The sequence below is a fragment of the Lonchura striata genome, chromosome 2, assembly GCF_050655825.1.
Source record: "Lonchura striata isolate lonStrDom1 chromosome 2, ASM5065582v1, whole genome shotgun sequence".
Classification (NCBI taxonomy): domain Eukaryota; kingdom Metazoa; phylum Chordata; class Aves; order Passeriformes; family Estrildidae; genus Lonchura; species Lonchura striata.
In genome coordinates this window covers 60408948-60423197 of record NC_140704.1, presented here as the reverse complement: position 1 = coordinate 60423197, position 14250 = coordinate 60408948, and the positions used below count along the sequence as shown (strand labels likewise).

At 34.9% G+C, this 14250-nt stretch overlaps 1 protein-coding gene across 3 annotated transcripts in view; it reads right to left on the bottom strand.

Annotated features, from left to right (window-relative positions):
- The window catches only part of RELCH (RAB11 binding and LisH domain, coiled-coil and HEAT repeat containing), a 76817-nt gene that overhangs the window by 52357 nt on the left and 10210 nt on the right, over positions 1-14250 (bottom strand). For all 3 annotated transcript variants that reach the window (XR_014952597.1, XM_031503937.3, XM_077786083.2), the window contains exon 2: positions 7734-7823. Coding sequence is in view for 2 of the 3 variants with exons in the window: in XM_031503937.3 (XP_031359797.3) it covers positions 7734-7823 (90 nt within the window). In the remaining variant the exon portion in view is untranslated. The remainder of the gene's footprint in view (positions 1-7733; positions 7824-14250) is intronic.

The window sequence follows — 14250 nt, the reverse complement described above, 5'->3', positions numbered from 1 at the left end:
GGCAAGGGAAACAAAAATAAAATATAAAAAGCAAGGATGGGTGTGAAAAAAAAGATACCGTTTGTATTAAACGTAAAGCATGCAATCTTTATGGAACTTATGAACACATGCAGCAGAGTTGGTTTGAAAGCAAACTGGTGAACATTTTCCATAGTTTCATTGGCCTTGGGTTAGCTAAGTCAAAATTTCAAGCTGTCTGACAAGGACTTGCTGTAAGGTTTTAGGAAAAGTATTTGGGAGCTGATGCTGTCAAATGTTTTGGTTTTTGGGGGGGGGGGGGGCAACAGGAGTATGTGGGCAATAAGAACACAGATCTAAATGAAACAAGTATGTTGTAGCAGGCAGAGGAAGCTGTCTCCATGTAGCAAAGCTTAAACCATGAAGTGAATGTACAGTCCCATTGACACCAGACTTTTTTTGGAAAATAAAATCATACACCAAAATCTTAGTAATTTAAATGTGAGATCTTGAAAGGTACTTTATCTTACTAGAAAAAAAAGTAATTTTAAATTTCTATTTAAAAATAGTGAAGTTTTAGGAATGCCCTACAGTCAATTAGGATTTTGAATTCAGTTCACTGAATTCAAATGAAGAGAGATGCGTAAGACCAAAAACACCCAAAAAATGCAGCTCTTCTGCAGTACTTAAAAAAAAAAAAACTTGAAAGGAAAAAAGTCTTTGCAGCATTACTCTTGAAAATTTGCACCGATTTTCAAAGACCAAGAGTCAGCTTTACATTCAAAAATACTTAATTCTAGTTCTCCACTCTTAATTCACCTTTTCACTCCCCTAGTCACTCTCATTTGTTTCTCATGTTCCAATGTTTCCTCCAAAAAGGGCCAGTGGTGATTTGTGCACACTGGGATTTCATGTGTTTTGATGCTGAGGTCATATGTATATGGTGGCTTCAAATTTTAACCCCATGGACCTTTGCAAAACATATAGTAAATGTTCTTTTAATAGCCATTTACAGGTAGAACATCTAAGGAAACCTATTTAAGAGATTACCAGATAAATACATGCATTTCACTAATTCTCAGATTAATCTAATCACACTAAAATATAGTTACCAGAACACAGGATTCTTAACTAGGAGAGATGAGCACAGAACACCTACCACATTGAAGTGTTAGATGACCTATTTAGAATAGTTTATTATCTACTTTATTCCCAAACAAAAGGAAAAATGTAGTGACTTTTAACAAGAAAGTTTCCATGAGATCTTTAATCACTGCCTGGAAACAATTTAATATGGCATTTTGAAATATTTACACAGAACAAAATGCACAGCAGAAACACTGCATTGTCCTTTGCTGGTAAAAAAAATGTTACTGAAGGCTGCAAATAAAACCAGTTCCTCTTTTGAGCATCTCTAACTAAGACTCTTGGTAATTAGCACTCATGGAAAAAAGATTCACTCAGTTTGCAGTTCTGCATAAAAACTGAAGGAGTTACTACAGTACACCACATTTGCTACATGAAAGTAACTTGTTTGATGCACAGAATTTTACTGCAGCAATACAAAAGCGCAACTGAGGATACAATGAATAAAATATGTAAAATCTCTCTAGTATTCAGCAATGCTGATCTGCAAATACTTCTGTGCAACAAAGTTAGAAAACATTCTCATCATAAAGCAAGTACCTAATTTTAGCACTTCCTTGCATTTGAACAGTTGTAAGATGCTAATTTGTTACTTTTTGAAAATTTAAAAGAACACAAATTAAGTAATTTTTCTTACGGAAATGACTACGTGTTAACATTTTACTCTTGAAAAATATTTGCAAAGACCAGAACAGTTGCAGATCAGGAGTGCCCTGCACTAGAATGATATAAATAATAAAAAAAGTTAGAAAAACAATGAAAACTATAAAAACTCAGGAATCTAATTAAGGAAAGTAGAAGTAAGACATGTCTGAAGGCGTAGAAAACCAAAAATCTCATGTCAGAAAAACCCATGTCAGACGGCAAGAACTGATTTTTAGTGAACTGTGACGATGCTGACAATTCTTAGAAGCCATTAGGACTTTACCCATTCAACCTTAAAAGTAGATTACTCTGCTGCATGTTTCTGTTACATAGTAGAAGATTCTAGACATAGTATATTCGAGAAGCTGTCATTGGTAGCATGTCAAAACAGCCACATAATCCCACCACAACACAGCATTGTTACAGTTGTACCTCATCTAATCTTACTAATGGTACCATGATAATTGCCATCATACAAACCTTGATGCTTTCAAGTCAGTCACAAATGTAGCTTTTATTTGAAGAAGTTTATAGGTGTTTATACAGTTATACACGTAAATAGCTATAAAATTAACTTCAGTCAAATGTTAAACTGTGATTAAAAGCTCTTTAAGTTATACTGAAATGTCATCTTCTGCCAAAACACATAATGATTTTTAATTCAAGATGTCTACCAATGAAATCAACACTAATAATCCCCATTTGTTGATTCTATAGCATTCTCTTACATAAAAAGGTAACCTTTTAACCCCTTTATTTGTAACCATTATGAACTATTGACTTCTAATATAAATTACCTGATGCCTCTCCCCCTCTCCTGTTACAAAGCTGAAGCTACACCTTCAGAAGCATTGACAAGCCAAGCCAAAATTTAACTTCATGCTTAACTAGGCTGACAACTCCCAGCAAATGGTGAAAGAGCTGGCACTACTTAAGAATAATGAACAAAAGTTTTGCTGCAGACAGCCTAAGAAAGGAAAGAATCAGATATTCCTCTGCACCAGGAAAGCAAAGAATATAAATTTAGAGCCTTGAGGTTGGGTAATCTTCCTACAAGTTTGGGTAATCTTCCTACAGTTCCTACTAAATTTCTGAACAATTTAGTTTGCCTTAGGGGAGAAAACTATCCAAATTACAATGGCTCTTTTTATTAAAAATGATGGCTTTTAAATGGCTTTTTCATTATTAAAAGTTTCTAATCACTACAGTTACCATCCTGAAAAAAATTACAAAGCCTGACTTAAATGGGTGAATATTTCAAGCAGGCAATGATGCATTGGACCAAGGTTTTCAGATCAGCAATTTTTAAATGTTTCAGTTTTCATGCAGCTAATATAATACACCTTAAAAGAGAAGTGCATATTAGGAACGAGTAGCTTCTCTGTTGAGCTTTGAAATTTCAAAATTAAGCTTTCTCAAGGATCTTATTCTATTGATTTATATTTGTTACTGACTTCGTAAGTTATTGGATCATAGATACGTACAAAGAATCTACAAAGGAGCACTTACAATTGGGACTGAACTAGTTGAGATCTACATGAACAGCAGTCTTGCTGAGCCAAGACCAAAAAGTTGAGGAAATAAGCAGTACTTCTAAAATCATCCAGCATTTCTGTTATGTAAGCAGTAGTATTTCCAATTATATTAGAATTTTATAATCTACATTTAGAATACCTTGTCAGATTTTTGCATACTTCACTATGAAGTACCCAGTACTTCAGATAATGGTAGAAGGGTAGTTCTGTGTTGTGAAGCCACTATATGGCATTTGGACATTTTCTTTTAAAAGTAGTTCTTCGCTGAAGTATCAAGGGCTCCAGTGCTTACCCAGCTTTCCTCACTTTCATACTGTTACAAGGTCTGTTGTTCCTTAACTGCCATTTTGAGTCCTTCCTCCTTGCCCAGTAAATGCAGAACTCCAGGTGCCCTAAATCATGCCCTCTAAAACATGGATGACATCCCATTATAGTTGATGAATCTGTACATACATTTTGAATCAATCAGAAGAAATTTAAATTCTCTGACAACAGGTAGCAATGAAGCCACTGTCCCTAACATACTTCAGGACCTGAGGTTTCCCAATTCCCTTTCCTGATGGAAATATTAAGAAAAAAGACAGCCTTGAAATGTGAAACACTTCAGCTCATAACACAAATAGCTGCAAATCAGAAAGCTGTAGTTCAGTACAAGAGATGACTACCATAGTACAAAAATTAAGACCAGCAGAGGGTTCAAGAGCAAGTAACAGAAATCTTGTCACTATAAAAGTGGGAGGCCAACACTTGACTCAGTAGCATCATTAATGCTTTGAAGTTAATGAGACAGGACCACCTACAGAGAAGGCTTCAACTACAGCAGACTTGTGTTCAACTTCAACCCCTGGAGACCTTCAACCTGAAAGGAAATCTAGAGGCTTACAACTCCTTCACAAGCTTAAGACAGGTAATGGGAAGACAAAACCAGATTTGCTTTCAGGATGAACAAAGTACAGACACAATGTTAGCAAGTGACTGTTGTACTACAGATGCCTTTTGTGTCTGTTTTTAAGTTTTGTTTGATTTTTTAAAAGATTTTCCTCTGATTTTGGTGTGCACAATTTAATAATGCCTACTAAAAAAAACCAAAAAAGGGCTCTGTAAAAAGCAGAAACTGTGAAACTGAGTCTAGATAAATGAAATTCTCAAAAATAAGTGTTTTTTAAACTGGTCTCTTCCTTTCAAATCTTACTCTTCCAATCAGAGACACAGACTAGCTTGAAATCAATGCAAATACAGGGAAATCTGAGAATACATATGATTGAAATGGAGTTTGATTATAAGAATTAATTTAATCATCTTTGAAAACACAGCATGTGTTTTTAAAATTATTAGATTCTCAAAACAATTAATGTCAAAGGCAGGTTAGCAATAATAAACATTTTGAATTATTCAAAGTAGGGGGTTTAGACCATGGCAAATTTAAGATGTGGCAGAAGATTCAGTTCCTTAGACTGAATGTCAGGCAACTTATTTTGAACAAGTCCTCTGAGTATTCAAGTTAGGTGTACCCTTATTACACAGGAAGGTAGCAGGTTTTCCATTCTCTAGCTGCTTTCTGGAAATTATGAATATTTGGAGGAGGTCTACTACTCCTAACAAATCCTTGAGTACTGAGTTTATCCTAGCAGCAATTATTTCAAGCACTTAATACATGACTTTGGATTCAGAACTTACTGGTCTTAGAGAACATGCTGTTTCCACTTAGTAAAAATTGTAAGATGTAAGGATGCATTGTAATCTTAGTGGATTACAATTGTATTATCCAAGTTGTTACATAGCTCTCAATTTCATTAAGATTAGGTAGATAAAGAAGAAAATTTATGTTTTCTAAACTGCAGATAGTTTTGTCAAACTTATGCACATCCTGACTGACTTCTGTGACTTGCATATTTCCAGTCAAGCAGATAATATTATAGAAGGGACTCTATAATATGTTTGCTTCTAGGCCAAATTTTGATTCTAATTCCAGATGGAATGATGTGGGCTAATAGCTTTTAAATACTGAAATCAAACAGGAGTTGATACAGTTATTTCCAGGAATGTTTTTGACTGTTAAAACAAACAAACAAAAAAAGGCAGTTAAGTCTACCACTACTCATAAGGGGCAAATAGAATATGGTGGCTTTGGATGATGATATATATGTAAGCATTTTTTGGTTTGGGGCTTTCTAACATAGCCAAGATAGAAAAGTATTTGGAAAGTGGTTATGTTACAACCTCTGTTTTAACATCCTTCTGACTCGGAACCAGTTTCATTTAGTGACTGATGTGCATTTATGTCCTATCTTTCACTTAGTATGACAAGGAACTGATATGGAAATCATGTGTTCTGTCCAAATAGTAAAGAACAAGGATAGGAGCATAAGAAAGGCATTTACAATGAGAAATAATTCAAACCTCATCTTCAGAACTATCAGAAGAAAAACATGACTATTAGATCATGGCCCCAAGTTCTCACAACATCTTACAGTTTTAATCTCCTAAGCATCAAAGCTCTTAACAGAAAAGAAAGAATTTTAGAAGAAATAAGCAAAATGGACTTCCAGTTAGGTTTCAAACTGCATTTGCACTAAAAACAACTTCAAAAGCTGAGATTGTAATCCAGAGATTATTTAAAGAAGGAACTGGATTATCAAAATTCTTGAAATCTCTGTTGACATAATTTTTTTATGTGCAAAATAAATACTTATCAGCTTTTGAAATTACTTGGGAAGATAGCTTTAAATGTGATTGAGGAAAAATATTTTAAGCAATTATGAGTGAACCATAATTTTAACTAGAAACTAAATATTTTTTAAAACTTCCAGTCTTTAAAAATATCCAGAAATAATATTCAGTCTTACTTCATTCAAGTTCTTAGGTTACTTTTTAAGAACTCTTTGAAAAACATCTCTAAAGGAATGCACAACTGTAAATATCCTGACATACAATTCCCTCATCAATAACATATGACAGCAGTCAATCACTACATAGTAATTATCAAAAATATTGATCAATTTTACTATTTACTTAAACTTAATACTTAATTTTATGCTAAATTAATTTCTTAGTGGAAGTAATCAATATTTTGTTATTAATGTTTTGTCAGAAGATAACTGCTTCTACTGGATGTCAATTCTGACTGGTCTGTCTTTTCTGTAATTATCTCTAATCCAATTCTAAGGACAGCTCCAAGCAAGAATCAAACTAGCTCTCTCAGTAATGCTATTGCCAAGAAATACTGACTAGAACCAGGAAAAATCTACTACAATAATGAAAATAAATAAAATATTGAGATTTTGCTTGTTTGTTCCTTGCATTCCAGGACACAATTCACAAAGACTTGGGCTTCTTAAACACAATTTGTTTAGAATATTAGTTTTCTATTTACAACTATTGCCTCCTTAAAAAGGACTATATATATTGAAAAAGAGAGTAGCTAAATAACAGTAAGAATCCAGAAGTAAGAATAGCAGTAAGAATCATGAAGATCCTTTACAGAACTATGTTTTGTCAGCCTTTTCCTTGCTTGGTGGTTCAGAGTAGAGACAATAGGATGGAAGAGAAACATGGCAGCTTGCATCAGATCAGGTTTCATAAAGCTTAACCATGTGACCAGAAGTCACAGCATGGACAACTTCCATGAGCTCGGGATATTGAACAGTACTAACTGACAAGAAGTAAACAAAGCTCTGTAGCCCTTTCTAGAGAGCTTTTATGGGTTTCTCTGTGGAAGCTGTGAATAACTTCATATTTAAACTTGGAAAAAGACCTGGATAGTAAAATACAGCTCACATGCAAAAGTGGTTACTAAAATAATTTCAAACAGAAGGGAAAGCCTTTGGTAATGTAATAGATCCTGAAACTAAAAGTGCTGAAGGTTTAGAACAAAAGGCAAAACCCCCATGATATAATCAAAGAAACAAATAGGAGAGAAAAGCACTACAATTAAGATTTGTAGCAAAGAACATTTATGGAACTGAGTACACCCAAAATTTGCTCTGGGTTTTGAAGTACTCATTTGATCTCAATGAAAGCTATATTTAAGAGATGACTTGCAACAGAACTTTACGTCAGAAAGGTCTTACCCACACAGCAGTAACAGACCACCATGTAGAGTAATTTAGTGAATGTTTCAGCTTAACAGTAGTAGTCAGTAGATAATACTAGGATACAGTTCTGTTGTCAAAGGCTGGGCACAATTTTCAAGCATACTGCATGTTTCTGCACTGGTGACATCTGGAATCATACACAAGTACACCTGCCTGAATATTTACAGTAAATGCAGCAGAAGTGTTTAAAGCATGATGCTATCATCAAGCTAATAGTTAAATCACCTCAGTGAAATCTTGTCATCTTCAGAAATATTCATTTATATATTTATATTTATTTATATTTATGCTAGAGACAACAGGTTAAACAGTAAAATTAACATTCTGTGATTCCTAAAACATATAGAACACTTACCTGCTACTCTTTCATCTGTTTCTCTATTGCCATCATCAGAGTATCTTGCAAAATCTAAAGAATCAAGAGTACTGATGCTTCCAGCACGATCTAAAGGTGTAGGAAAAACAAAAGTCAGACAGAATCCTGAAGAGCTGCCTGTCTTTTATAAAGTCAAAAGAGCATCTCATTTCAGAAACTATAAATTGGAGGTGACATGTTCTGCAAGACTCAAGTTGTAATGCATTTCCTGAAGCTCTCTAAATAGAGAGTACCTCAGTAAACTTGAACCAAAAATGCAGCACTACAGCAAGTTCATTGAGCAGACTGCAAGATATTTTTGCTCCCCCTAAAAGATGGCATTTCTAGCCTGTCCACAGCAGATGAGGAGCTATGCATTGTAGCACTTCTCCTTTTCCACAAGTGCCAAGGACTTTGGCTAGGATACACAGGTAAGAATGTAAAAGAAACCAAACTGTGACAAGTTTCAAGCAGTTCCCTTTTAGCAGAAACCTGTAACTGCCTCACTTTACTTCCTTTTCCCATTTTTAGTATTTTAAGGCATGTCATTGTGACCAAATACTTTTTTACATATCTCCTGATCTTGCTTTTAACTTCAGTACATACCCACTTAATTAACAGTTTTTGAAGAATGAAATATCTAACAAAAGCAAAGGAAGCACAGTTCATGCTATTGCAGATATATTATTCACACTCTACAATTAAATTCTGAATTTCAAAAAGAAAAAAAAAAGAAATTCAGTAACTAGCATAGTGTTTGGATCCAATCTTGATATTTTTCATTTCACAGGAACGGCAAAGAGAAAACCATCAACCAAAATGCAATTTTGATAAGTCTGTTGAAGCACATACTCACCTTTTTTTTATAAAAACGCAAAAATTACATGGTAACAGAACTTAAAATAAATGGAACAGGTTCTTAGCACAATTGAACATGCAGAAATTATATTAAGTACCTTCATATCTTTCCTCTCCTTTTGAAATTAATTTCTATGTAGCACTCCAAAAGTAATTTTAATTACATTAGAACTGTTGTCACATTAACAAAGAACAAACTCCACAGAGCTGTCAAAAAAACGCTTATCTGTCAGTGGAAATAGAAGCAATTTCATCACTTGTCAATCAAACTCTGTCATGACTAACATCATTAAGTATTTAACATCTCCTCCCATTTTGCATTATATAAAAAAATAAAAAACAAACAAAAAATCTATTAACAACTTTCTTTGTATATTTGTGCTTAATTGTACTGTAAGGCCTTGTGACATCCTTTATATGTGTAGACCAGCATTGCACTCAAATAATAACACCTGAATTAAGACTGATTAAAGCATTTACATTTAAAAGATACAGAGGTACTAAAGTTAGCAACTATAGCTGAGTTCTACAACATCAAGACTTGCCTGAAAACCTTAACCTGTCTTTTCCATGGATATAAAGTACATCTGAGTATACAGTTTATATCTACCAAAAGGTTTTTTCCTGTTACAATGCTTTCTTATCCAAACAATGAAACAGGCTGTTGCACTTCAGTGAGTCTCTACTCAGTCATTGGTTTTAAACCTCATTGCTCATATGCAGCTTCCAGTCTTATCCTCTGCAATTTTTTCAGATATTAGTCTGATTTAGTAATTCTCTGTAGGCTGTTCTAAATAGCTTAGTACAGTACAAACTTCTCTTTTTACAGCATCTTTGGAAAATGGACTGTTATGAAAATAAACCAGTGGGAATCACATTTGAAGAGATTAAGTTCAAAAGTAAACATGAATTTATGCAGTATGAGAGTTTTTAGAATTGACTTTTCAGAACACCCAGCACCTTGAAGAGTAGATACTGCTCCAACTTATTTCATTAGGAGCTACAAGATCATTTTTTGAAATCAAATTCAAGACAATATTTAAATGGAGATTTCAATGAAAAGCTGATGCTGAAGAGAAACAACTAAGTCTCACACACAGCATCACTATGGCAAATACAGAAATAAAACTGTTTCTCTCTGCAGTCTTGCCACGTTCATAGATCAATTTTCTAATTGATCTGTGAACAGAAGCGAAGTATCATCAGAGAAACAATGCTCAAATTTCAACTTAAGCCAACCACATCACAATTACTGAAGCATCCAAAGCCATATGCAACACAACTTTTTCTTTATATGACTAGTGGTGCACTTCAGAGGCCAAGGTTCTCCCCTGAGAACTGATAAATACAGGCATAAAACACAAACTTATTTGGCAAAGCCAGAAACTTATTGAAAAAAACCCCAAACAACCAAAACCCAGATGCCTATAAAAAAAAGCAGGGGGTAATCACAATATTTGTCAGGATTTAGACAACAGAAGCTGTTTAAGATCATACCAGCAACAGTGAGTCCAACAACTCACAATATCAATCACTTCTACAACCTTAATGGTCCTACAGGAACAAGCAACACCAAGGGGGTTTATGATTTCAACACCCAGAAACTGCCTTAAGCACCACCCTACATGCACAGCAGCAATTTACAGGGTTGAAACTTGAGCATTCACCATTTTGACTTTGCTTTATCATTACCGTGTTCATAATAAAAGCAAACATCTGACTTCCTTTTCATAGAGGCCGACACTGGGAAGATGTACAAACAACTAGATTCAGGTTGATGAAACCAAGGAAGATCTGCTAAGGAACACCAGCCCTCATGGCCTGTTTCCTGACACCATTATTTCACTCTACCAGTAATGCTGATCCTCCTGCCCATTACAAAAGCCCACACCCATTAGCACACCCCCTAAGCCAAGATGTGTCATTAGCAGCAGTCAGGGCACACAGGCACTAATGAACACTGCCCACAGTGAAGAGCAGCAGGGCTGTGCCTTCACCTACCTGCCTAAATGTCACCGTGGGGAAATTGCATCTGTGGCCTTGCTACTTACCACTTTCTCTGTAGGCAGGCATCAGCAGAGGTTTAACTCCTAAAACTAATGCCACTATTGTAAATGCAGGCGAACCCAATGGGAAGAAATGTAGGCGAACCCAGTGGGAAGAAATGAGGACGTCTGACTCAATTCAGAAGGCTGAATTATTTATTTATTGTAACTATGCTAAAATACATTAATATACTATATAAAAGGAGGATACTAAAACTACATAGTACTTTCTCTGATTCTATCTCTAACCTCTCTCGAGTGTCCACACACAGGTGGATTGGATTGGCCATCAGGCTCAAACAATCCTCACCAGAATCCAATCAAGCAATCACTCCAGGTAAGTAATTCTCTACACACATTCCACATAGGAAAAACAAGGAGCAAAAATAGAAATTGTTTCATTTCTCTCTGTGCATCTCTATGAAAAATCCTGAGAGGGAAAGAAATGTGCTTGCCACATGCCACTGTCTCAAAAATGGAATAACATAACCTCGTATTTTACACTTCCATAAAGGACATAGCTGTTCCGCAAAGGATCAAGAGGGTGTAAAAGGTACCTCCCTGCTGGCAGCACAATAGCCTCGTTTGGAAAATGGGCAGGGCTGTTTGAAGGAAAGGAATCAAAGGGAAGGGCTGTGCTCAGTCACACAGCTCACCTGAGGAATCTGAAACAGCATTTGTCTGAAGTACAAACAGTTGTACTTCAGGACACTGAGTGGAAGCATTTCAACCACAGCAGTCAGAAAGAGAACTATTTTCTGAACTGAAAGTTAAAAAGAAAAAAAAAAAACCCACAACAATTTCTTAGAAGAAAACACATAATTTTTAAAATAAAAGTAAAAATTTTAGACTCAAGTGATTTGGCAAACAATATCAAAGCAATTTTTTGTGGAGAATCCACTGATAAGGAAAAGTACACCTTGGCTGAAATCTGCTTCTTTCTCAAAAAGAAACCCAACCTGCCACAGCAGTGGGAACCCATTTTGTTGTCCTGGTATGTGCATTTTTATCAACAGTCTCCTGAGCATCGATTTTAGCTTCTTTCTCTGAATTAAAACACTTTATAATTAGCAATTCTCTTTTGCTAAAAGCTTTCCTAGTGAATACTCACAAGATAATTGCTGTCAGCTTCATGTTGCAGAAATGGTAAAAGCAAAGTAACAGGAACAGTTTTGACAAGCAGATAGAAACAACTGCAGAACATGCATCACCTCAATATGGAACAAGACAGTGCATAGAGAAGCAGTGAAACAGGCTTAGAGTTTTCATAATTCATACCAGAGAAATGCCAGGAGACATACTGGGATAATAAAGGAGAGCCTGGGCACAGTTCTTGTCTCTTACCTTTACCACTGGAAAAGGATGAGCAAAATCAGAATGCCAACATTCATATACTCAAAGATAAGAAGATTTTTAATCGCTTAAAAAATGCAATGCATTTAACTTCATTTTTGAAGTGAAAAAAATGGGTTCAACATCACATTTTGCCTATTAACTTATACAGTCTTTAAAAATATTGCTTCATTCTAGAGGAAAGGAATTTTAATTCTCTTCTTATTCCCAGAACTGGCACCAAATGACATGCAGATTTCTGCTGACAGCTTCTGTTACCATGGCATATATTCAGCTCTCCCTGAAAGTTAAGCATAACCACCAAAGTAGGAAAATGTAAGGGAATTTCAAAGTGATACATCCCCCTTCACTGGCATACATAATATGAAAAAGGTTGTTTCATTCATTCTGATGATAAAAGGAAATTATTTTTACCAGTTTACCTAAAGAACACCAAGAATGATCATATTAGCCATATTGCCACATTATGTACATTAAGTATAAATAAGTTGCAGTCTTCTACAAAATCTCATTAAATAATCTTTACATGTTCATGACACTGTAAATCAGCCAAAAGCACAGACAAATTAAGTGGCATTACTTATTGATAGGAGGCACAAGAAAAAATATTTAAAAAATTAATGTTTTAGAAGCTATTTGAATTTATTTTGCAAACATCCAAATTTATTTTAAAAATTACTCATTGATAAAGCAGCCCAGTTGTCACAATTCCTCTAAGATCACAGGAAATCATAATATATGTACTAACAATTAATCAAATGGAACCTATTAAGACCCAGAAATCCACAATTTTTCCTTGAAATTCAAAAAGAAGAAATGCTACTATGCTTGTACATGACAGATTCACTTAGCTAAGTGTTCACTTGTATTGAAAAATATCTGTAACCTGAAACCAGACTATTGCCATATTTTAAACTGCTGAGTGAAAGCTGGCTAACCACATTTTATAGTGATTGGAGAAATAACTGGTCACTGGATCTAGAATTTTGGTTAACATACAAATGGAACTAAAAGTGAATCCTTTCCAGGCTGGATCAGAGCAGCTTCCCACTGGATATTGCATGTACTAGGACAACACATTTCCCAGTTTAAGCCAGGCTTTATATGAATTATGTGGTTCTGTGGAGGATGAAACAGCTGAAGGCAGATAGCTCACACATCTCACAGGGACACAGAACCTTTTTGAGTTTTTTTGAGATAGTAAAGGTCTGGATAGTAACTTATACCTATAATGCTATCAGGGCCATCAGGTGGACTCCAACCTCCACCCTCACACATCACTATTTAGAGAAGAAAAACCAAACATGACTTGGCATTGAAAAAAAAACCCAAAACCAAGCAAAAGAACACTCTGAATAGATTCTACCCAATTGGTTAATGCAATTGTATTTGTAATTTACTGTAGCATTATCAAACAGGAACACACAACATAATAAAGGCTTGGAAAAGATTCTAAAAACATTATGTATGCTACTGGATACTATAAAGATTTATATCAAGAACTTTGAATACTCATCCAAGCACAGCTCTGCTTGCAGAAGCACTGAATTTTTATTTCATGCAGTCTTTTTCTTTTACTTTAGGCAAAGTTAAAATGTTTTAACATTAGTGTTAGAATTATCGTACAAGCAACTTAATCCACCAGTAGTAATTTTATTTGATAATAATACACTCTGTTCACTAAATTAAATTTTCACCACATAGGATTTCACTAGGGACAAACATTAAACAAGGCCTGCCAGTTCAGTATCAGGTACAACCCTACATAGAAGCCATCTCAGGTTAATGCCTTCTAGCTTACCCTGAATAAAACCAGACGTTGAAAGTTACATAAGTAAATGACTGACGCTATCAAAAATTATTCCTTCAGCATCATCATTTGATAGCTACTTCAGGTAAGAAAAAACCCAATATGACTCTAGAATACAATTCTCTGCAGCAATAGAAATAAGTTGCACTTCATTCTTGAACTGGGCACTGAAAATCTATTTTGTAGAACAAAATTATTAAAATAGGAAATTGCTAAGGTTTGATTTTATTATGAATTAAAACCCAAAGCAAAACAGGATTATTCAACCAACAAATATGCTATATTTAACACACAGCAACAAATTAGACTCAAAAAATTTGTATGCTATCATACAAAGAAAGTTGTTGGGGACTATAAATGTCAGAAAAGCATGCAATTACAGCTCTAGGTGGAAAAACCCCCTACTTATGCTGAGATACTCTTTCAGATCTCGGAAAAGTGAGAAGCTATA